This window comes from Lontra canadensis, unplaced genomic scaffold, assembly GCF_010015895.1.
Source record: "Lontra canadensis isolate GAN:19392208 unplaced genomic scaffold, GSC_riverotter_1.0 scaffold170, whole genome shotgun sequence".
In the NCBI taxonomy this organism is placed as follows: domain Eukaryota; kingdom Metazoa; phylum Chordata; class Mammalia; order Carnivora; family Mustelidae; genus Lontra; species Lontra canadensis.
In genome coordinates this window covers 1,381,998-1,407,073 of record NW_022631164.1, presented here as the reverse complement: position 1 = coordinate 1,407,073, position 25,076 = coordinate 1,381,998, and the positions used below count along the sequence as shown (strand labels likewise).

General features: G+C 48.5%; 1 protein-coding gene across 1 annotated transcript in view; it reads left to right on the top strand.

Annotated features, from left to right (window-relative positions):
• The window catches only part of PLB1 (phospholipase B1), a 176,600-nt gene that overhangs the window by 39,771 nt on the left and 111,753 nt on the right, over positions 1 to 25,076 (top strand). Inside the window, exons 13-20 of the mRNA XM_032845867.1 lie at positions 228 to 323; positions 1,135 to 1,191; positions 7,122 to 7,193; positions 7,980 to 8,054; positions 9,849 to 9,912; positions 16,828 to 16,886; positions 18,621 to 18,694; positions 20,195 to 20,238. Coding sequence (XP_032701758.1) covers positions 228 to 323; positions 1,135 to 1,191; positions 7,122 to 7,193; positions 7,980 to 8,054; positions 9,849 to 9,912; positions 16,828 to 16,886; positions 18,621 to 18,694; positions 20,195 to 20,238 — 541 coding nt within the window. The remainder of the gene's footprint in view (positions 1 to 227; positions 324 to 1,134; positions 1,192 to 7,121; positions 7,194 to 7,979; positions 8,055 to 9,848; positions 9,913 to 16,827; positions 16,887 to 18,620; positions 18,695 to 20,194; positions 20,239 to 25,076) is intronic.

The following is a 25,076-nucleotide window of genomic DNA, read 5'->3' as shown; positions in this document are numbered from 1 at the left end:
CCATATCGCCTGTTGCTGGGGCCTCAGAGGAAAATGAAAACCTGGTTTAGTTCATCAAAGGGCCCCAATATGTGAGACGATGGGGAGCGCCCGAATAGCGTTTAATTCTGAACAGCGCAGATCGGTGATCTGGGCCTCGGGGCCGCTCGGAGCTCCCTGGTCAGAGGACGGGGCAGACTGGTTCTTGCTCAGGCTCTGGGTGCCCACCTCCCCACTCCCTTCTTCAGGAGAGCTGGGACCATCTCCTGGCCGCCAGCAAGTACAACGAGCAGGAGTCCTTCATGGTGGTTTTCCAGCCTGCCTTCTATGAGACCCCACCTTCGGTGAGTGAGGGCTGCCACGAGGAGCGGGGACCAAGCCTCCCCCTGTCACTGTCCCCTCCACAGGAGCCCCAGCCCGGCAGGGCTTCCCCAAGCCCAGCATATGCAGTGTTGGGGGAGAAGGGCTGTGCTACCCTCTTATACTTTCTTGACAATGTCCCCCACAGGCTTGGGTAGCCCCAGGAGACGGGCTCCTAGACGCACAGCAGCCCAAAGGTAGAGCCTCTCTCTCCCTGGGAGGGACAGTGCTTGGATTGCCCCCACTCACCCTGTAGTCACTGGGCGAATGCCTCTTGCCCCACCAGGGCTGCCCAGACCATGAGCACTTTGGTGGGTTCACATATGCTCCCCAAGTTCTCTCAGAGGATGTAGCACTGGGCATCTGGGATGGTCCCTCCCTTCAGGCTCCAATCCTGCCTGCTGGAGTCCTGGTGTCCCCTCTAGGACCCCCAGGATGTTCTGATAGTGGTTTAAAAGGAGAAGGAGGAATATTAGCTCCCATCCTCCCCACCCCCACTCAGACCAGCCCTGAGCCCCTTCCCCGTCACACGCTCCTTCTGTTTCGCTCAGTATGTACAGACTTCCGACAACAAAGGGCAGCCAGGCATCTGACCTCTTGCTGTGGGCCCCCACCTCTGAGCCCTGTCCCCAGACATGGTCCTGGAGGTACGCACCACTATTGGTGGGGTTGGGGCTGAAAGAGAGTCTGGGCAGGTGAGGGCCACCCCGTCTCTGCCAGGGAGAGCTTCAAGGTGCACATCAGGTCACCCCATCCTCAGGGGAGCACAGGGGTTCTCATCTGGTTCTCTTTCAGGGGGAGCGATCATTCCAGGACCCCAGCACACTCGCCTTGAATCTCTGGAACATCATGGTGAGTGGCTGGGGGTCCCGGGGGGCCACTGTGCCAGCTGGGGGGTTGGCACACTGGAAGAGAGGCGGGACTTCCACCGCCACACCTACTGTGCCCACTGCTCTGATGGAAGGGCTGCAGTGTGCCCACAGGACCCCAGGACAATGATTCGGGGCCACCAGGGGCCCTTCCCATACCCGGTGACAGCCCAGCTCTGATCTCCTGGGGGAGTTCACCTTATCTCAGCTCTGGGCCACCGCATTCCTGTTCTTCCCAGAGGCGGGGTGTCTCCTCCGAGTCTCTGTGGTGATGTCAGTTGGAGTGAGGCACTGGGGATCGGGTTCACTTAACATTTCCATGATCGTGTGGCTCAGAGGCCCAGGGTGGTACCCATGATGAGCACAGACTTGGAATGATGGAGACCTGGGTTCAAGTCCTAATTCCCCTCCTCATTAGCTGTGTGAATGTAAGTCCTCAGCATTCCTTCTGCAAACTCCTGGTCATGACCCCTGACCCGGCCCTCAGTGAGTACTCCCCACGTGTGGACCCTTCTTACTGTACCTATGACAGGCTTTCCCCAGACTATGGGGTCCCTCAGGGCCAGCTGGGATCGGTCTGTGGATGGGACAGAACATCAAAACCGAACATTTCCGGGGCACTGGACAGAGACCTGATTTTGTCATTTTTCCCCCATTCAGGTTGCCCTATTTTTAGAATTCCAGTGATAGAAACTTGGTTTTCTTCCTCCTTGGTTCGAAAAAATTCATCTCCTCAGCTAATGTGCTGGGCTGAGAACCATGAGCAGCAGCAGTCAGCACGCATTAGTCAGGAATAAGAGGCACAGGCAGGGTCCCCAAATGGCTCATGGTAATGGGTTCATACCATCCCTTGGAGAAGACAAGAACCCTCTCGTGGGTCTGACCCTTGGGTAGGCTATTTCCTCAGAAAACCACTCTGCTGCTGGGATGGTCAGAGAAAAGGAATGTGGCCCTTCCTACAGGGGCTGCCCTCCCTCTACCCTCTTTCCTGAATGGGGGTATAGAAGGGCTGATTCCAGTTCAGCCAAACCTCTCTCCTCCTTCTATGTCCTCTTTCTCCCAAGCAATGGAAAGGCCCCTACAACATGCCCTGCCCTGTGCTGGGTCCGAGGAGGATAACAAAAGACAAGCCAAATGGCCTCTGCCCTTGTTGAACCCAGGGTGTGGCTGGAGGGGTCAGACAACCCAGAAGGACAAGAGTAAACTTGAACTCAGTGGGCAGTGATGTGCTAGACCATGCACCCAAAAATGCTGTGGGCGAGAGAGCCCCACAGGGATGGGATTCCAATTGGCTTTGTAGGATGTGTTGGATGAGGTCAGGGTGGGCGTTCCCAGGCACGAGGACTTTCAGGAACAAAGAGCATGGAGAAAAGAAACAGCTAATGCATTAGCAAGAGGCGGTATGAGGGTGGTCTGCTGAGAGATGAAACATGGGGATCAAGAGCCCTGGGGACAAATGAAGACCCTCAAATGCCAGAGAGAGCAGATCCAGGGAAAAGGCTCCTCTCCCTCCTCTCCCTCCCCCTCCCACCCCCCACCCCTCTCCCCCTCCATCTTGCTGTCAATCGTCATGGGTGACCATGGCCTCAGTGATATAATGAACCGCCGCGACGGAGGGCGAGCTCTGACCTTCACATTCACATGGGCACGCAGCACCATGGTGCCCTATGGCCCACTTGAGCGTGAGAACGAGGATGGCCTGAGCAGGCACACAGATGGGAATGGAAAGGTTCACACTCAAGGCCAAAGGGCTAGGACACAGTAGGTGTCACCACCGCTCAGAGGAGGAGGAGGAGGCAGCTTTCCTGGGTGGGCTGTTACCCCCACAGTCTCCAGACCCATCCAACCAACCTCCAGTCATTTCCCATTGAGAGCTCACGAGATCCCTGCCACTGGGCCCTGGGAGACGGAGGGCTTCCCCGGTGTGTCTGTCCGCTGGGTTACTTGTGGGGGAAAGGCAGACCATCCAGGGCTCCCAGAGAGGACACAGCAGCTAGAGCACATGGGCCGCTCCTGCAAGCATGGCTTAGTCCGTAAGAAATGGTGAGCACAAAGGGTTCTGGGTAAAGAGCCAGCAAACCCTGAGTTCTGGTTCCAGCCATGTTTTGGGCTATTGCTTGAGCTGTGTGGTCTTTCTGGGCCTCCATTTTCTCTACTGGGCCAAGGGGGTGTAATGTCCCTCAGGCAGCCTCAGAGGGCCATGGCAAAATACATGAGTGGTTCCCCCTTGGGTTCCCTCTTGGGTCTTCCTAGGGACACGAGGAGGGCAAGGAGTGTCTCTGCCTCTACCTCCCTGAGTCTCTGCTGGGTTGGGCTCCCCTGAGACCATCTCAGACCACTGAGATGAAAGTGAGCTATGTCCCTCCAAGCCCACGTTCACATTCACAGACAGCCCTGAATGAGGGCACCCCCTCTGTGGGGAGCACAGAGGGGCCAACACAGTCACTGTGACCACAGGGGCTCAAGTCCCCAGGACACCACAGAGGGGACAGTTGTGCGGGCTACACCCATATCTGCTTCCCCCAGCGGAGCCCCAGCAGACATGTAAGCTCTGTGGGCCAGCAGAGGAAAGGACCACACGCCTGCAGGAGAGGGGGTGCACAGGTCTGCCCCTGAAACACCCCTGGGACTGCCCCAGCCTGACACATCCGCAGACGGAAGCTGGGCTCCTGGCACAAAGCTGCAGGATTCTGTGTGGGAGACATCATTCATTCCCTTGGCCCTTCCTGCGACCGCCTCAATAATTTCTGATAATTCTTATGCAATGCTAGTTCTGAAGAAACCCACACTTGGGGAGCTCGATTCCCAGATCCTTCCATCAATCACCGACACCCCCCCCCCAACCACACACACTGTACTCCAAGCCCCATGCAAGGCATTGGAGCTATGGGGCCGGGTGAGAACCCTCAGGAATTCTCCTCGGAGAGAATGTCTAAGGTCATCCCTCCCACATTCCAGTTAGTTCCTGTGTGGCAGGGAGGCCATGGGGAGGAAAGGTGGGTGATTCTGGGACTGAGAAGCAGAGTGAGAGCACAGAGAGCAGCCCCCTGCCGGTCCCTGGGGCGGACATGCACTTGTGCAGGGCACAGAGCAGGGGGAGGAAGGACAGTGGAAGGGGACTTTTGGATGGGCCACGTCATTCTCCATGATCTCTGAGCACTGAGGAGGGTAGAGGGTCCAAGCCCACGTGAAGGGCATTACAGGAGCGGAAGGATGTAGGAGACTAATGAAGAGATTTTAGGGAAAGACTCTTAAAGGAAAATATTGAATCAATCCTCTGAATTTCCCTTTTGAAGGCTCTTAAAAAAAAAAAAAAGGGCTCTGCTATGTCCATTCCACCAGAATTAGTAAGATGTGATTAAATTCTTGGAAGATGGGAGGCGAGAAGAAGGCAGGCCACGGCACACTCCCTTGCAGAGCACAGCCTTGAACGTTCCAGGTAGGACCTCCTATTTCTAGGTGTGTCCACCTTCAGAATAAAACTGAAAGAAGATGGGAACCCCAGTTCCTTCTCCAGACTTTGAGCTAAAGGGTTGCCACTCCTTTTCCAAAAGGTTAAGCTAGTTACACTCTCTTATCTGACTTTGTCCATTTGGGTGAAGATCTAATCCCAAGAAGGATAAAGTTCTCTCCTCGCTTCTTGTTTATGGGGCACAGATGCTGGGATAAGATATTGCTGAAGAATCTAAAATCTCCATGGAGGATGGCAGAGCCCATGCCTGAGCCAGACAGGGCACTCCATCTGGCAGCCTCTGGCCTTTTGTGTCCTTTGTCAAGTCATCGGAAGGGAGATGAGGGACAAAGAGCCTAGTACCTGTGGGCAGAAGGGCTGACAGTAAACATGAGTTTCCCAAATGGCAGAAGAGCTGATACAAGAGGAAATCTGTGTTCTCTCACATCTACCTCCTCCTTCAAGTGTTCACGTATGTGTGTAATGACCATTTAAAGGGAAGAAAAGGAACTTGAGGGGTGCCTGGGTGGCTCAGTTGGTTGGGTGGCTGACTCTCGATTTCAACTCAGGTCATGATCTCAGGGTCCTGGGATCAAGCCCTGTGTTGGGCTCCAAGCTCAGTGGGAGGGGGGGGGTCTGCTTAAGGATCTCTCTCCCACACCCTTTCTCCTGCTAGTGCATGGTCTCTCTCTCTCTCTAAAATAAATCTTTAATAAAAACTAAAATAAAAAAGGAACTTAAAAAAAAAAAAAAAAGCCTGGGACACCTGGGTGGCTCAGTGGGTTAAAGCCTCTGCCTTCCACTCAGGTCATGGTCCAGGGTCCTGGGATCGAGCCCCTCATTGGGCTCAGTGAGGAGCCTGCTTCCTCCTCTCTCTCTCTCCCTGCCTGCCTGTCTGCCTACTTGTGATCTCTGTCTGTCATATAAATAAATAAAATCTTAAAAAAAAAACCAACAAAAACCATGGGGCACCTGGGTGGCTCAGTCAGTTAAGTATCTGCCTATATTTTGGCTCAGGTCATGACCTCAGGGTCGTGGGATCAAGCCCTGTGTTAGACTCTGTGCTCAGCAGAGTCTGCTAGAGATTCTCTCTCTTTCTTTCTACCCCTCCCCCTCCCTCTCTCCCCCTCTTTTTCTCCCTCTCTCTCTCTTACCCTCTCTTTTTCAAAAAACAAGCCCTCTCTCCACTGTCCCCACTGAATTCTTTAAAAAATTTTTTTATTATGTTCTGTTAGTCACCATACAGGACATCATTAGTTTTTGATGTAGTGTTCCATGATACATTGTCCGCATGTAATACCCAGGGCTCCATGAAATTCATGCCCTCTTTAATACGCATCACCAGGCTCACCCATCTCCCACCCCTCCCCTCTAAAACCCTCAGTTTGTTTATCAGAGTCCATAGTCTCTCATGGTTCATCTCCCCCTCTGATTCCCTCCCCCTTCATTTTTCTCTTCCTTCTCCTAATGTCCTCCATGCTATGCCTTAAGTTTCACATGTAAGTGAAACCATATGATAATTGACTTTCTCTGTTGACTTATTTCACTCAGCATAATCTCCTCCAGTCCCATCCAAGCTGATGCAAAAGTTGAGTATTAATTCTTTCTGATGGCTGAGTCATCTCCCCACTGAATCCTTCCGCTGCCTTCCTTTTCCCATCTGCCCCTCAATGCTTGAACCTGAGCGTATCACGTGCTGCGCCCCCTCCTGGTGCACCAGGCACGTCAGTCTGTGTTCCATGGGCTTTGGTAATCAAGAAGTTGCCAAGATCAGCCCTGAGCCCACCATCACTCATTCCAGAACCTCTAGACATTCAAGTTGCTTGGGAGTGGGGGGCTGTGCTGTGCCTCATGTCTGTGTCTCTGGGCCCCGGTTAAAGACATGGGACTTGAGGCAGAGCCCATAGCTGGCCTTACTCACAGCCACGAAAGCCGTCTTCAGGTAGCAGAGGCTTTCCTTCCCTACTGGACGTGGGGGTTCATGAACATAAAGGGAGGGGGAGCCCTGGGGAGAGGTTGCATGCCTTACACATAAGCCAAGTGTTTGGCCTTCCTTCCCATGCCTGCTCTCCTCTCTGAGGGAAGTTTCATCAGTGATGGTGTCCCCGTCCCAGCTCACTGTCTCTGGCATTCTGTGTCTCCTTCTGGAACATCAGGAGGAGAGGGCTAGGAATCACTGACTTCTCTCCTCTGGGCACTTCAGCAGGAGCGTGCACTGGGATCTCCTGGAGGGCTTGTTAAAACGCACAGAGCTGAACTGTAGCCCAAAGTTTCTGACTTCTGTAGGTCTGGGATGGAGCTGGAGATTTGCATTTCTAACGTGTCCCTAGGTGATGCCGGTGCTGCCTGTGGGCCCAGGTCACACTCAGAGAAGTGCTGGGCAAGTGAGCCTGTCAGTGCTACCTTAGGAGGTGGCCCCCTATGCAAGACTTCTCTGTTCTAAAGATCACCTCCTTTTCCAGATGAAGCCTGTGGGACAGAAAGATGAGCCATTTGGTACAAGAGAGAGAAGGCCAGTGACCTGTCCCTCTCAGGTAGGTCAGAACTGGGGTTGGGGGGAAAATCCCTGGCTTAGTTGGGGAGAGAGATAGGGCCACGAAGAAGTGGGCTTTTCTGTGACAAGGGGTCTTCCCTGACTGAGACATGAGCCCCATTAGAGTTTTGGCTTGGCTCTTCCAGGCTGGGCACAGCTTTGCGTACCAAACACACCTAAAGTTTACACCTGTGGGTCAGGGAGTCATGATGCCAGAACCAAGGCCCACACCTGTGGAGGGCATAGGACCAAAACCACAGCTTATCCGGTCCTGAATGTGAGGATGGGTGTCTTAAATAACATGCCTAAAATATAGCAGGTATAGAATTAATGCTACTGAATAAATGAATGAGAAAAGAAAAAAACTGAGCACAAATCAGAATTCCGTTTTATCCTTTGATGCTAGTTAAATGTTTGGCTTGCTTGCTGCATTAGTTTTTATTATGAGGCTATAAGAGCTATATAATTCACCCGTTTCCCTCTTTGCTTTGGCTGCCAGGAAGCTTACAATTAAGTTCTCTTTTTGTGGAAATACATGTACTTTGGTAGCGTGAAGCTTGGGTAGCAAGAGATGCTGACAGTTGGAAACCGGAAACTTCAAAGTATTAATAAGCTCCTTCAGAGAACTAATGAGCAGAGAAGAAAAGCCAGAGAATGGTTTTGGCATTTCAAGGGGGATATGAAATTTTTTCAAATTGGCCAAAGGCATGGCTGGATGACACAGCTGTGATGAAGGAACCGTAATGATTTCCAGGTCATGGTTACAATGTATCCCCTTCCTCTGCAGGAGAATCCCTATCTGTTCACCTACAAGAACAGCAACTACCTGCCCAGGCTGCCAAAATCTCAAGAGAAGCATGAGGTAGGCTGAGGTTTTCTGTGACCGACAAACATGCAGATGAACCAGGGGCGGGACTCCTTGCTGCGTCTTTGGAACCTTCCCCATGGTCCTCTAGGTTCTGGAACCCCGTGAACAGGCTGGAAAGGGTGAAGGGTCAAGTGTGTGGCCACTCCACCCCCTTGCCCCCCGGTAGTTGAAGCTGGTCTGCGGGGTCCGCAGGAAGCTCTCCTGCCTGTCTCAGGAGTCTCTCTGATATTTCCTGTCAGGATTCGATAGGGCAGCCCGCGAGCCTCTGAGGAGCCGGGAAACACTTGAAGGCAGACGTGCTCATTCATTCTCAGAGGACTGGGGGCCAATACGATCTGAGACCAGTTTAGTACTTGTCCTCCCCATCTCCCTGTTGTGTAAAAGAGGGTGAGACTTACTCCAGGTGGCACAGGCAGAGCTGACCCACCACAGAGCCTGACAGAGGGAGTGCGAAAGACCCTTGATTTAGCAACATGTCCCACACTTTCTAACAAATACCTCAGCCATGAGGAAACATTCGGGAGGCAGCGTGGTACCGTGAGGTGAGAAGACTGGCTGTGGGTTCAAATCCAGACTCTTCCACTTACTGGCTCTGTGTCACTGGGCAAGGCACTTACCATCTCTGTGTCTTGGTGTTTTTTAAATTTGTGAAATGATAGTCACAGCCCAATCTCATAGAGTTGTTAATCAATTATAATATGTTAGTAAGTATAAAGCCCGTCTGCTGGTATCTGGTATGCCCTGAGTTCTATATGAGTGTTGCTATTATCATTATCTGATAAGGGGGAGCAACACATTCTCAAGGGATACATTTATTGAATACCTTCTGTGTATGCCTAGAATGTGGGGCCTCAGAGCAGGTGCCCAGTCACTAGTTGTCAAATGACAAAATGTGTGGGTGGATGGGGGAATAGCAGGCGTAAGAGAGAAAGCCACGAATAAAATACATCACGCGTCACAAGGAACTCAGCCCAGTGGAACCAACCAGCAATTGTAGCATGGTGGACTGAGTCCTATAATTAAAGTTTCCATGGGTATTCTGGAACACAGAGGAAGCAACCAACCAGAGAGGGTTGGGAAGACTTCCCAAAGAGTACAAATGATCCCAGCCTTGAGGGATGACCAAGGGTGGTGACCAGGTGGATGGGAGTGTGGGAGCCCAGAGGGAGGGAAAGGTAAGGGGGGGATGGAGGTAGACCTGGGCAGAGGCACAGAGAGCATGAGAACTGAGCCAAGAGCTGATGGTTTAGAATGTCACATCCTCTTGGGATGTGCTAAGGAGGACGGACTTCATGCTGATGTCAGTGCAACAGAAATGTAGTTTTTTCAATGAACACATATTCATCGAGCATCTACTATACCCTGTTTGGGGCTGTAAGGATACAGTACATGAAACAGACAAAAATCCCTGCTCTCGCTGAGAATGTGGGCAGCGGGGGTGACAGAGTTCTGTTATGTTGGGAGAGAGAGCAGGCCATCTGTCTGGGCTCTGGGGCTGGGGAGGAAGCCCACGGGACTGAAGGCTGTGGGTCCTGCAGTATTCCAGGAAGGAGTCACACAGGCCTGGGCACAGGCCTTGGTGGAGGGACTAGAGGAGAGGGGACAGGATGGGGAGCATTTAGGAAAGGGTGTCAGGGGCACTTGGAGAGGCGTGTTGAAGGAGAGGGAGGATCTTAAGACATACCTAGGTTTCTCCATTGACTAGTGTTTTCCAAATAAAGGCCTTGCTTCTCATCTGATTTTCTACGTCACAAGATCCATTTCTCCTTCTCTGTGCTCTCATTGCAGGTGAGAGACGGGATGGAAATCACCTGCCCAGACAAGGACCCCTCCAACACAATTCCCACCTCAGGTACGTGGCTCCAGTCAAATGGTTTTTAACCTCCGTGGAGGCCTGAAATCATTGACATAAGGACAACCTTAACGGGCCTTCCACGCGGTCTGAGGCCTGCCTGAGAGGTTTTCCCCAAGGGCAGTAGAGAGAGAGCTCTGGCTGCACATTTGTAAGTTCATGCTTGTGTTTGATTCCTCTTTAACTAAAAGAGGAGAACACCATTATCAGAAAGCCCTTATTAAGCATTAACCGGAGGCCAGGTCTTACTCTGCGGTGGGCCCAGTGTGAGCTGGGTGAGCTGCTGTCATTGTCCCGGCCTTTAAGCCTTGATGGAGTGAATCTGTTCTCCAAAGAGCAAAACTATCATTAAGCGGGAAGCAAAAATAACCAGTCCATCCTGCGTGTCAGAGCCATATGCAGGATGCACTCAAACATTGCACAGAACAGGAAAGCACTCCGTCTTATAAACATGCTGTTCTCGTTGCTTCTCAGTATTTCCAAAGTGACTACTGCTGGGCCAGGAAAATGAGACTCATGGAATGTTCCAGGCAGACACCCTCCCCCAAAAGAGATGTCTTAGGGCTCTTTCCCTCCAGGTGAGGCAGCCTGAGAGTGAAGGCTGTGAGCACATGACCATGGTGGTCATGGGGAAGTGAGGGGAGGCTGAGTGTTGGCCTACAGGACTCAAAACATCAGCTCAAGTACGTTCCCGCGATAGTGCAATAGGTTCCTGTGCTTGCTTGGTCCTAGAGGGTGACTCATCTGTTCACTGACTTGTTCCCGTGTTCATTCATTTATTTGATGATTGTTGAATGCCTCCTAGCTGTCTTCCAAGGTAGGAAATCAGATTTGGGGATGTCACTGTGCCTAGCAGGATTCTTTCGGGGACATAGATCTTTGTAGTCTGTTCCCTTTTGCTGAGCACTAGAACAATGAGCTGTCAGCCTGACCCTTCCTGGGTGTCTGAGCTCTCCACGCACAATTTAAGTCATAGGACTAGCAAGCTAGTTAAAAATGCTTGTACCAGTGTATAGCCAACTCTTGTTCTAAGTTGCAGAGGTTGGAATAGTTGAGAAGGCGCTCGTGCGCACATCCATTTAGTCTTTAGAATTTTCCCTCCTTCCTACCTGGTGACGACTCTTCCCTATTGGCTAGTTTGCTAGCAAAACTTTAGCAGCAGAGACAAATTATTAGCTTCCAACTTAGACCGTCCTACAGCAAAACCCCAAAGATGTACTTATATATGTACGTACGGACGTAGGCAGGAATAGGAAGGCAGAATTTGAATGTTGCAATCACTCTAGTCTTTATAGAGAAATGATATCCATCTCCTTTTTAATCTTATCACTCTGAGAGGATGAGCTATAAAGCATTTTGCAATCTGCCTAGATTATGTTCCTGTAACGTCAATGATAACCAACCCATCCCGTAGAACATATCTCAACATCAAAACCCAAATAAAAATGTGAACCTCTTCTTTATTCCCTGACCCCAGAGATTATTGTGCTCATTGGCACTTGAAGATATATGCACAAGAAATCTTAAGACCTTGAGATTGAAGATACTCTGGTGATAGGGACCATCTGAATAAGCAAATGGATAGATTTCGGTCTCCTTGATCTACGCAAGTGGGCATGGAACCAAAACGCTGGCTCGCTCCAGCTGGGGAGCAGCCCTCCTGAATGAGAGCAGGGCCTGCCCTTCTGAGTCCTGCCTGAAAGCTGTCATTTAAGAAAATGGCCACAGCTAACTGGACAATAATGAAAAACAAGTTTCATCACTGCACGTGATCTCTGATTAGACATTTTAGCCATCCTTGGGATTGCCGGGGTAGTTAAAAAGACTTCGCATGGGGCCACATCATTAGTTTTCCTTGATAATTGTCATATTTCTGGTAAGATCGTTCACTGCCCTGGAGATCATGTTTGCAATCTCTAATTGAGATGGTAGCCTCTGATGCGTACTTACGAGACCAGGCCATCTCATCTTTACACCTCCAATGACTCAGCACATACAGGAGCCCAGCAGATGTTCATGGAATTAATCTAAATGAGTATTTTTATTTTAGCAAATCTACAGTTCTGAGTTGAAAAAGATCTTTCCAACCGACCAGATCTAAGTGCCTTCCATTAAGGCAGTTTTTCAATAAGATTCTATATAAAATAACCGTTGTGTTTCAGAGTTCTTTTCAAAAGCCTCCCTTGTCACCTCCTTCCCTAGTGTTTCTCTCCAACTACCCACAGATACCCCGAGCTAACCAAAAGTGATGTCTCAACATTGGGGACTGCCTTCATCAACAGGCCACAGTCCCAGCAACCTGGGGGCCTTACTCATTCCCTGTGGGACCCACAGGGGATGAACCCCTTCCACCAATCAATGAGGCTTTGGGATGAGAAATATAAAGTTGATGTAATTTTTTATGACCAGTTGGTATTTGGCAGCTGGAGGAATCAATAAAAGCCGCCCATTTTTCCTCCCAGTCGGTGCATATGTGCATTTTGTGGAGGTCTATCTCCTCTGGGCTTTCTAACTTTGTACATCCTTGCGTCATTTGATTTTTTTTTAATATTTTATTTATTTATTTGACAGACAGAGATCACAAGTAGGCAGAGAGGCAGGCAGAGAGAGAGAGGAAGGGAAGCAGGCACACTGCTGAGCAGAGAGCCTGATGCCCAGGACCCTGGGATCATGACCTGAGCCGAAGGCACAGACTTTAACCCACTGAGCTACCCAGGCACCCCTTGCCTCATTTGGTATTACCCCATGGCCTGCCCCTAGTGTAGTTGGGATGACTAAGAAAAATACCTTGCGCCTTGCAGCTGACCTGAGGCTTTCCCAGGGAGAAAAAGAGTAGCCTTTTGCAAACAAAAGAGTTGCAATCAGGAGCCTGGAGGACAGTGGCTCTTGGCTCGCTGCTAAAGTTGGCCATCTTGAAGTCAAGGGGCTAATTCCACGCAGAGGGAAAACTTCATAAGATTTGAAAATAGAGATCCACAAATAGAGATGCCACAGTCACCAACAGTACAAAGTCAGAACAGTTCATTTACATTCATTGAAGACATCGATTCCTTTCTAAGTCCTTGATGTCATTCATTGTACCCATTTGACTAAAACCAACGATTCAAAAGCTGGTAGGAAAAATGCCCAAGTTACAGCACTGGCTGAGTGCTAAGGGTTTTGCTTTGCTGTGAGCCTACCGTGTAACATGCAGCGTAGGCCCTGGAAATGTTTCTCTCATCACACCACCTGCTCATGGGTCTTGGGGCTTAACCTGGAACTAGGAAGGAAGGAACGATGCCTGGCAGGGATTGAGAGCCTGCTTGCCCCCCAGCGGGACCAGTCAGCTGAGCATATCCAAAATCAGCTGAAGACACTTGGATGAATAAGTATTTCCTCTCCCTGTAGTTTCCAATCATTTAAAGCTTTGAGAGCTGCAAAGTCTCTGACACAGAGCCAGTAATTAAGCCTGTAACTCAACTGAGCACATTTCTTGAGCTCCTGTGTGCAATGTGCGTATTTCTTCAGATAAGTCCACAGTGGAGCACTTCCAAGGCAGAAGCAAGGTTCTAACCTTGTCCCAGCAGTTTACCACCATTGCAGGAATCTTCACGTAGGTCCCTAAAATCAGAGAGCCGTGGGTTAGGCAGCCCGTAGCTAAAAATTAAGAGAAGGCTGGTTTTATCGGATGATGGCCCCAGGTGGTTTAAACTGTTGGGTTGTACAAGACAAAACTCCAAAGTGTCGAGTCTTTTCCCCATTCTATCATCTGCCATTTCCTCATTATTCAGGACATTCCATCATAGCTTGGATGGCCTTCTGATAAGAGGCCCCCTCTGTAGAAATCTTGATGTGTTATTGATGTATTTATCAGCTCTTTTCAGGGTGGTGGACAGTTTGTACCAGATAATGTTAAGCTAATCAGACCATATACATTTAATCTTATCTCTAAATAGTTCTTGGCCCAAGGAGAGCAATTGCTAAAGCACTCTTCTGGGTTTGCAGGCTGTGTCTTTGTCATACATGCTGATATTAGCAAAGCTCAAATCAAGGTCTACAGGATAGTAAACAAATGAAACATGTGGGACTCTGTCTTAATAAATTCCCAGATAAGTCAGACTCCTCCCATGTAGGCTTGGCTCCTTTGGTTTCTTATCTCTCAAAGGAAATCCTTCAGGACCAACAGGAGGCCCCCCCCCCCGCCCCTGCCATTGATTGATCTACACATACACACACACACATAGAGGTAGACACACATGCACGCATGTATGTGTGTATGTTTCCTTTGTCTGCTACAAATTTAGGTGATGGGGATGACCAGTTTCAGCTGCCTCTTTAGCAGACTGTAATGTGCTTTTGAAGCAAATCTGTCCATCTCCTCCGCATTTTACCAGCTTCAGAGAGTTCCCCGAGCCTTTGCCCACTGACAAGTGCTCACAGTATTCACTGTGTATGTTACACGTTATGGCAACAAGAACAGAGTGATTGACTGTCATCACCAGAAACTAAAATAAGGCCTCCGGAGTTGAGGGAAGGAGGTCTTATTTTCTGTTTTGTTGCCTTTTTTACCCATAGCCCAGTTTCTCTGAGAAGAGGTCATTTTCAAGTTCTCAGGCTCAACCCCATGGATGTGTGCTAATGTGTGCAGCTGGCTTTGTGATTCGATATTGTTCTTCTAACCACATATCCTTAGCCCACCCCCTCCCACGACCTACTAAAGCAGAACTCTGGGGGTAAGAAGACCATCTGTGTTTTAACAACCTCTCCAGATGATTCTGATGCATGCTCAAATTTGAGGCCACTGATCTATATGTTTTGCACACACACATTCACAATACGCGTGTGTCGGTTTGCATGCTGTCATAGGAAAAGGCAGGGACTTTTACTTTTCCAGTGAGCGTATCCTCCATGGGAGCAACAGCTCCCCATCTGCAGACGGTATAGAAGTCAGGTAGAAAAGATAAGACTTGGAGATCCCTTTGAATGTTGTTTCCACTGAGTGTTAATACGGCTTCTGGTGCAGATAGAATTCTACAACCATGATCGGATATTGATGGGTGAAGCGGGCTCCGTGTAGTCCCATGGGTCAAAAGCAATGGGTCAAAACCATCTGGAGCTCTGTGTTTCATTGGATGCCTTACTGAGAGTGTAGGAATTTAAGTTGTGGCCCCCAACATGCGTTTGTGTTCATGTTCATCTCTGTATTAGGTCAAGGGGTAGATAGATAGAGTACAAGTGTATATATGCAAGTAATTATACATGTAGCAATAGTCCTGTTACTGGGCCTTTAGCTTGGCATAAAAGGCCTGTGGCCCTAACCTACCTTTCCAATGTTATTTTGTGCTAGGTTCCTTTACAGACCCTCCACTTAAGCCAAACTGTACGACTATCTGTTCCTTACAGACATCTCTCACTTTACCATACCACAGGCATTCCTGATGCTTGTCCCTCCAATCCCCAAACTCCCTCTCCCCCATCCTTATCTCGTCACGTCATGAGTTCAAACACTACCTTCTCCATGAAGCCTGTTCTGAACTGCCCCCCTCATACACCCCCTGCCACGAGGGTAAATCATTCTTGCAAGTCCAGAACTTCATGTCACTCTCTGTCTCCCACAGGGTTTGTCAGCTTATAGATAATTATAACTGGACGGTTCTTACTTCTTCCTTAGCCTGTGAGTTCCTGGAGGGCTCTCCCCATTTCTGATCCCTCTGTCATCTCCAGAGCACCCGGCCACTGACTGGTGGTCAGCATGTTTGTCAGATGAGTAAATGGCTGCTGGGCTACATTACAGTACGTGCTCAAACTCCAAAGATGAACAAAATAGAGTTGGGCTGCCGAAAACAGTTTGGTGGTTCCTCACGAAGCTAAGCCCAGGCTTATCTTAGGATCGCCAATTCCACTCCTCAGTATATACCCTAATTGGAGACAGACATTTATAAATAAATGTTTGTATTTATTTATAATGTGAAAGTTCATAGTAACATAGCTACAAGACCCAAAAGATGGGAACGACCCAAATGTCCATCAGCAGGTGAATGGATAAACAAAATGTGGTTATATCCGTACAATAGGATATTATTCAGCCAAAAAAAGGAACGAAATTCTGGCATGTGCTGTAACACAGATGGACCTCAGAATCATTATAGAAAGGGGAAGAAGCCAGGACGAGAGGGGTCAGATGGTGTGTAATTCCATTTATATGAAATACCCAGAATAGGAAAATCCACAGAGCACCGATTCATGGTTCTCGGGGGCGTGGAGAGTGAGGGTTTAATAAGTACAGGTCTCCGTTGGGGTGAAATGAAAGTGTTTTGGAGCCAGATGGAGGTCAGGGTCATGCACCCATTGTAGGTGGGCTAACCACCCCTGAATCGTTGATTTTTAAAATGGTTAATTTTATGTTATATGAACTTCACCTTGATTTAAAAAAAAAAATCAGTCACTGGTATAAAAGCATGTTCCTTTTCACTTTAGAAAAACCGAGCTGATTCTGTTCATCAATATATGGATGATATAAAATTTGATCCCAATTATCAGTAGATCCTAGAATAGATGAAGGGTTGGTTGCATCTCTGCCACAATTCCTGCCTCATCCTCAGACCGAGTGGCCAGGGGCGGCTTCAGGCCCCAACGGGATCTGCTCACCTGGTGGCATCAGCTCTCTCCAAAGGCCCCGGACACCATGCCCCGCCCCCACCCCCAGCCCAAAGATGGGTCCGCCGTCCAGCTCCCGAGCCTCCGAGGGCGTCCTCAGGCGGAGAAGGCAGGTGGACCCTGAGACTGCTACCGTGGAGACTTATGACAAGGATGGGCTCCTAGACTCTCTGTCCAACTGAGTTGCTATTACAATTAGACTTCCTCTCAGTCTTCCGGGAAGGTCTTCATTTTCATTCATTCGTTTTCTCTCTGCCATTCACGGGTGTGTGTTCTCAGTTCATAGGCTGAAGCCAGCTGACATCAAGGTCATAGGCGCCCTGGGTGACTCTCTCACGGTGAGTTACCCCCACTGTGGAAGGCAGTCTTGACTCCTAGGAGACCCCGGAGAGAGGAACTCTCTACTGCGGCCGTCTCCAGCCCTTCTCCAGCCCACCTGCCCTGGACCCATCATTCCTCGCCCGTCACGTTCCCCCACGTCCAGCCTAACCTCGTATTCCTCTCCCAACACTGGAACGAAGGAGCGAGTAGGAAGTGGGGGGACCTCAGAGGGAGCAGCTGGGACAGATCTCACAGCCTGGCAGGGGTGGGCAGATCGGACTAGGTCTCCCCTGTGGTGTGAGGCTCCTTCAAAGACCTGGCACTTGTCCTGGAGGAAGTTAAAGGAGGGAGAAGAGAGGAGGACACAGGAGCAGGTGCTGGTGGGGCGGGGGAGGGGGGAGTGGGAGAGAGGGAGGTACGGAAAATGGTCCCCGCCCATTCCTGCAGCCACTCCAAGGTGACCCTTCAGGCCTGCAAAGTGCTATCCAGGAAAAGCAAAATCGGGCCCTAGAGAGACGGGGTGGAGGGTCCCAGAGGCTCCCAGACACGCGCTTTTGCTCAGTAGTGACTCATTACAAATGTTTCCAGCCGCTGCTCTCTGGGTCAGTAGAGTTCAGGGCCTCCAGCGGAATCTTCCCGAAAGGCCAGCAGGCACTGTTCAGATCTGTGGCCGCCCAGCCTTTGACCTGTCTCATTTTGCCTCACCCACACAATCCTGTGAAAGGCGATTAAACTTAACCCATAAGGGAGGTGAAGCCGGGCAGGTGAACCGAGTGCCCACGGCCGCATAGCTCCCAGATGCTGGGCTCGCACCAGCCCGACTCCAAGTCCGGATCCTCTCCCTGTACTGCAGCTGTGTCCCCACGACCCCTCAATGACTCTTCACCCCCAACCCCTTGCTGCTCCTAACTTTCTGGAAGGACAGGCAGGCTGGTCCTTAGCATGGCTTATCCCAACCACTTCCTGCTGGGCATGGCCTGGTATTTGCTACCCTCCAACTCCTGGTCCCCTCCAAGTTCTCTCAGGATAAGGACTCATCAGGAATCCGGCACAGTTCTTCGGGACTTCCTGGGAGGAACCATTTGGAGGGTAGCATACATGGCACGTGGCAGAGGAATGGGGCCCCAGAGAGCAGCGGTCCCCACCATGGGCTGGGGGAGGTCCTGTCATGGAAGCCAGCCTCTCCCCATGCTGTCCGAGAGACCAGTCTTCAGCATGACCTTTGCCATGGCCCTGCTTAGAAGTAACACGCTTTAGGCCAGGGACACGCACCTGCAGAGTGTGTCCAGGTTGAGGTTTTAAAAGACCAGGCTCTCTCTCCAACTGAGGGGTAGGGACATGACATTTTATTTTCTTCTATTTTTTAAATTGTGTGTACATGAGCTATATTGATATAAAAGGACTGTGATGGGCTTTTGTTTCACAACTTTGAAGAATGAGGCAAATGGGACCCTGAAATGTGTCCTTTGGAAAAACGGACACCGCGGTCTAATTTCCAGAGCAGTTCTGCTAGCCTGGTGCACCTGATCTGGGTCCGGGCAGGGTTTCTTAGGGTGAGGCCACGCTGTGGTTGGTGCCAGGATTTCCAGTGGGAGCTCTCGCTCACTCGTGTGAGGCAGGAGGCACATCAGGACTGGGGCCTGTCTTGACTCTGGACTCTAGGGGGTGCCCAGGCGTTCCCAGCCAGACCCAGAATGGGGGAGTTTCTGGCCAGCAGGCAAGGAAACTCACCCTTCCACGTTCCCTGTCAGGCAGGTAATGGGGCCGGATCCAAGCCTGGGGACATCTTAGATGTCTTGACTCAGTACCGAGGCCTGTCCTGGAGGTGAGTAAGAATGTGGTAAGACCCTAAATGACCCCTTCATTGCAGCGGGGGGAGGGGGGAACGTGGAGCATCCCAGAAAACCATTCCTCTAGCAGGCACATGAACCACCCGATTAGTGATTTTCAATGAGACACTTCTGGTTTACTTGGAGGAAGGAAAGCAAAGCTTCCCCAAACCACTACATTTCCCAGGACAGGAACTGAGACCTGAGCAGGAGGAGTTTGGGGGAGAAACTGTACAAATGTTTGGTTTGAAAATCTTCCCTAGCTTTCATTTCTCCCTCTGGGGCATAAGCTCAGAAGGGGCAGTGGCCTTTGAAACCAGAGTTGTGCCTGAATCCTAGCTGCCCAGCTCTGTGCAACCCTGGGCAAGTTACTTAACCTCTCTGAGCATGTCTCCTTACCGTCAGTGCTGGGATGCTAATACTGCCTGAGTACTGTCATGAGGACTAGAGTTTAAGCCTCCAGCATGGTGCCTGACACAAAGTAGATCGAAATGGTAGCAGGCATCATTATTAAAGGGGCTTCATTTTCCAGGCTCAGAGATGGCAAGTAACCTGTCTGCGGTCACACAGCCAGATGGCAAAAAAACAGAAAGTAGAGCAGATGGTTCCTGACCCCTAATCTGGCACATTCCCCCATCGTGACTGCCTCATGCTTCTCCTGCTTTGGCTGTAATCAAATCCAGGCTGCCGCTGGCTGCAGGGAACTGGACTCGTGCTTTGAACACCCGGCTCCTGCCAAGCGTGAGAGGGCAGGTTTGCTGTTTCCTCAGCCTGGAATCTGGCATCTCTGGCCCCAGACTGAACCAGAGTGTTGAATCCCTGGCATCCTCCCTTGTGACGTTGCACAGAAATAAACCCCAAACATTTTGAGACCCTTTTAAATGTTCCCAGACATACTTGGCAGAGAATGAGGGGATATGGAAAAGCAGGGAATCCAATAAACTTTGGAATGTTCCATATTTTCATGCCTAGAAACCCATCCAACTCTGATTTCCTTGGAATTTTAGAAGCAGCTTGGAAGATGGGTTGCACCCTAGAAAACACCCTTTTACAGCAGGTTTTCCCGAGCCAAATAGAAAGAGAGGATGAGAGGGCAAACCTCTCCACTCTGTAGTCAGTGGTAATAGCCATGCCCAGCGTCTGTGGCTAGTGGGGCACCACAGGGCTCGGCATCCAGGGAAGGGTCGTTTTGCCTTTAAAAATGGGGTGAAGAGGCCCACTTGGTTCCCCGACCCCAATGTCAACGCTCAGAGTTAAAAATCAACAGTCTGTCGTGCCCTGTAAATCCATTCCTTGGCTGGATGTTCCGGTTTGTGGGGACAAGGCAGAGGAGTTGCTGTGTCCTGGTTTGGTTTTCCACTGCAATAATAAGGAAACGACAAGCCCAAGCCCCCGGGTGTCTCCCAGAAGGAGAAAGGCCTGTCTTGGCAGTGTCTGAGCTGTTCTGGCGTCGCCGGCATTCTCATCCCTTTTCTTTTCTGTTCCCCCCACCACAGTGGCGGAGGCGATCACAACCTCAGCAGCGTCACCACCCTGCCAAGTGAGTACGCGCTGCCCCGGGCTGGGGGCTGGCAGGTGGGCTCGCCTGCGCGGCTCTGCAGCGCCTCCTGGTGGCGGCCGTGGGCTCGGCAGGGAGCCGGGCGGTGCCACTCTGCCGCGTTCGCCAGGGGGCGCTGCGTCCCCGAGGCAGGGGTCCCTGCTCCGCTTGGTGAGCGTGGGGAAAGCCTCGGAGAGATGTTTTTTAGAAGAAATACTATTTGTCCAAGGAAGGAAGACAGAGAGGAGAAGAGAGTTCAGGCCAAATCTTAGTGCAAGTCATTATCAGGAAACGAGTCTAGAAAGCAGGAAAGGCACCCGCTTTGCCTGTCATTCTGAGCAGAGCACCTTTGTGGGAGGCGTTGACCTGGGTCCGGGCAGCATGGAGCACCACTGCAGGCAAAGATGCTGAATTCCTGTGTGTGGCTCTAGGAAACGCCTCTATTGCCGCCGTGAGGGCTAAAGCGACCTTGTGCAGGCTATGCAAACACACTGGCGTTCGGGTCCCGAAAAGTTTCCCTTAAGTCACTTCAGTGACGGCCTGCTAGGAATTTTTTTTTTTTTTTTTTTTTTTTTTAAGCCTGAGCCACATTCTCTGAATGGTCTTCTTAGGCGTCCTTTTCTTCTCCTTAGCACACACACATCACAGTGTGTGCTCCTAAAGCATGCGTGCACGAAATGTTATCGGTACATTACTTTCCCTTCACATCTTCTACCTAATAATCTTGCCTAAGAAACTTAACTGGTCCCAATCTCATTGACTTTTCTTGTAATTACCCCTTTGTAATATGTGAGAGTCTGGAATATATCTCAGTTTGTGATGTAACTGAGAAGTTATCTGAGGTTTAAGGCTCTGAGACTTTGATGGTAGACTTTGATGGTAGACTTTGATGGCTTAATCTCCACATGGCAGGGGGTACTGATCGGGCCTCATGTAGTGTTATTGGTTTTGCTCTTGCAAGGGGAGGTGGTCTGGGCTGCTTTTGCGACTGTGATCGACTGGGCAGGAGCTGGCCCAGCATGGGCCCACCAATTCCCACTCTATTATCCCACTCTATTATCCCACCCAATATCCCACTCTATTCCCACTCTATTATCGTGGAGAAAATAACTAGAAATGGCTACTGGCTCAAGACCTTTCACTACAGTGATTCAAGAAGGACTGAGAGGGTCCTCCCCCTCCACCCCCCAGGTGGACCCCCCCGATGCACTTGGCCCAGCAGTGGATCATTGTCTGTTCAGATTCTTCCTTACTAGAGCTTTGAGGACAGTTTGACTGCAGGGGCCAGATAATCCCCACAGAGATAACTGCTTTAAAATGGGTTAGAAAAATTCCGAGAACATAGGGTCAGAATAGAAGCTCAGTTTGACTCCCTCTTCAGTTTAATCCAACAAAGACTCCAGTTCTGGCTGCTTGGGAAGTAGGAGCATGAACCAAGGTCCCTGCCCTCATGCCATCATCACAGTTTCTTTGGGGTGCGTCTCCCTAAAGACAGGCCCGTGTACCAACAATTAGAGCTACGTATATGTTTAAGGGAAATTAAATAGGAAGGCAGTTAAAGCTGCCTTCTGGAAAGCTGTTTTAAGAACTAGAATTCGTCAAGAAAGGAAAGGTAATGGAACATTCTTGGCATAGATAACCACATAAACCAGCAAGTTCTCACTCTAAACAATGTGCAGTGCCTTTCTATGGTTTTCCTGATAGGTAGCTAGCTGGCCTGTGGTGGTGTCCTCCAGTAAAGGGGAACCTAGGATAATCCTTTCTATTTCCAGATGGCTTTAGTGACGTCACAGCTCTTCCTTCTACTGAGTTGAAATCAGAGTAATTTCTATCCATTGGGCACAATGTCCCCAAAGCCACAAGGAATGAGTCCAATGCCTCTGTGTTGTGTAGGTCCTATTGCAGGACTTGGTCCTAGAGAAGACTCTGCTGCCTGGCCTGATGCCTAGATGGCTGGTGCCTTGCCCATTCCTTTCCCATATCCTAGCTGATTGCGAGACCAGGGCAAAATGCCCCATATTGGAGCTGAGACAGTAGAATTCTGGCCTGGAATCCTTTCTCAGTAACCCCATGACTTGTAGCACACCTCCCAGGCTTCGTCAGCTTTGCGTCATCCTTCATTCAGTCCACAGGCCTTTGCTGAGCGTATGTGAGAGTCTGGGGTGTATATAGAGCCTGCTCTCAGGAGTTCTCAGCCAAGCTGGAGAGATGGAAAAGTGACAATCAAGTGCAGATCCAGTGTGGTAAAGACGTTAGAGTGCATGAGATTGAACAGATCATGCACTCAAATGATAAGTCTTTAACCAAACTGATCAAGGAAGATGAGAGGAGGAGAGCGTCAGAATTGGGAACAGAAGAGGAGACATTACTGTGGAAATAAAAAGGATTATGAGAGTATTTTGGATAATTGTATGCCCATAAATAAGATAAGTTGGAGAAAATGGTAAAATTCCTAGAAAGACACAAATTACTGAAACCGATTCAAGACAAAAATAGAAAATCTGAATAGATACATAACAAAGTGATTGAATTTTGAAATTGCCCACCAAAGAAAGCCCAGGCTTTTTTGGTTTCACTACTGAATTCTATCAAACACTGAAAGAAGAATTTACATCAATTCTTCACGAACTCCTCCCAAAAATGGAAAGGGAAGGAATACTGCCCAGTTCATTCTATGAGACTTAATAACAAAATAAGACAAAGATATTACTACCTTAATAATAAAAATTATTATCTTAAAAACAAGAATAAGACAAAGATATTACATATTCCTAAGTATTTTTTATCTTAATATCTTATCTTATTAACATTATTATCTTAATAACAAAAATAAGACCAAGCTAGTACAGGGAAAGAGAACTACAGACCAATATCTCTTTTGAATGTACATGCAGAAATCCTCAACAAAATACTAGCAAGCAAAGTACAACAATATATAAAAAGGATTACACCCCATGACTAAATGGGAATGTAAAATTAGTTTCAAATAAAAAATCAATTAATATAATACATTATATCAAAAGCATAAAGGACAAAAACTACATGATTATTTCAATAGATAAGAAAAGGTATTTTATAAAAACTAATATCCTCTCATAAAAAATATTCTACATGCTAAAAATAGGAAATTTTCTCAATCTGATAACGGGCATCTACAAAAGCCCATGGTTAACATTATACTTGATGAGGAAAGGCAAGATGCTTTCCTTCTGAGATCAAGATATATATCCTTGCCACTTTTATTCAACATTATGCTGGAGGTTCTAGTCAGGAACGTTAAGCAAGAAAATGCAAGAAAAAGCATCAAGATTAGAAATGGAGTAAAGCTATTTGCATTTGCAGGTGATACCGCCTTATATATAGGACCCAAAGGAATCCACTAAAAATTATTAGAACTAATAAATGGGTTCAGCAAGATTGCAGGGTACAATATCAATATGCAAAAATTAATTGTATTTCCGTACACTAGCAATTAACAACCTCAAAATGAAATTAAAAGGTAATATTCCATTTACAATGGAATCAAAAAATACATAAGAGTAAGTTTGACAAAGTTCATTTTTATACTTTTAAGATTTCAAAACATTGCTGAAAGAAGTTTAATCAGAGCTAAATAAATGGAAAGGCATCCTATGTTCATGAATCATAAGATTTAATATTGATAAGATGGCAGCATCCCCCAAATTAATCTGAAGATTCAATATACTCCTTATCAAAATTCCAGCTGGCTTCTTTGCAGAAATTGACAAGCTGACCCTAAAATTCATGTGAAAATGCAAGAGACCCAGAATAGGCAAGATAATGTTGCAAAAGAACAAATTCAGTGGACTTATAGTCCCCAATTTCAAAAGTTAATAAAACTCCAATAATCAAGACAGTGTGGTACTAGCATAAGGATAGCCGTATAGATTAATGGAACGGAATCAAGAGTCCATAAATAAACCTTCATACGTATGGTTACTTTATTTTCAACATGAGTACCAAGACTAATGGGGAAAGAATAGTCTTTTCAATTAATGGTGCTGGGATAATTATACAGCCATATGCAAAAGATGAAGTTGGACTCCTACCTCATACCATATACAAAATTAACTCAAAATGGATCATAGGCTTAAGAGCTAAAGTTACCCTTAGAAGAAAATATAGAAGCAAATCTTCATGACCTTGGGCTAAAAAAGCCTCCTTAGATATAACACCAAAAGGACAAGTGACAAAACTAAAAATAGATTGGACAAAATGAAATACTTCTGAGCTTCAAAGGATACCATCAAGAAAGTAAAAAGAAGGGCGCCTGGGAGGCTAGGTGGGTTAAAGCCTCTGCCTTCGGCTCAGGTCATGATCTTGGGGTCCTGGGAACGAGCCCCGCTTTGGACTCTCTGCTCAGCGAGGAGCCTGCTTCCCCCCGCCCCCAGCCTGCCTCTCTGCCTACTTGTGATCTCTGTCTGTCAAATAAATAAATAAAATCTTTAAAAAAAAATAAAGTTAAAAAGAAAACCCAGACTGAAAGAAAATGTTTGCAAATCATATCTGATAAGAAACTTGTATCTAGAATATACAAAGAACTCTTATAGCTCAATAATAAGACAATTTGATTTGGGCCAATTAAAAATGACCAAAGAATCTGAATAAACATTTCTCCAAAGAAGATACACAAGCGACCACCAGACACAAAAAAAGATGCCTGACAGCAGTAACCATCAATGCAAACCAAACCATAATGAGATACTCTCTCACATCCACTGGAATGGTTATTTTTTTTTAAAAAGATAAAGGTCGGGGAGGATATCCAGACATTAAAACCCTCATACGCTCTTGATGGGAAGATAAATTGGCACAGCTCC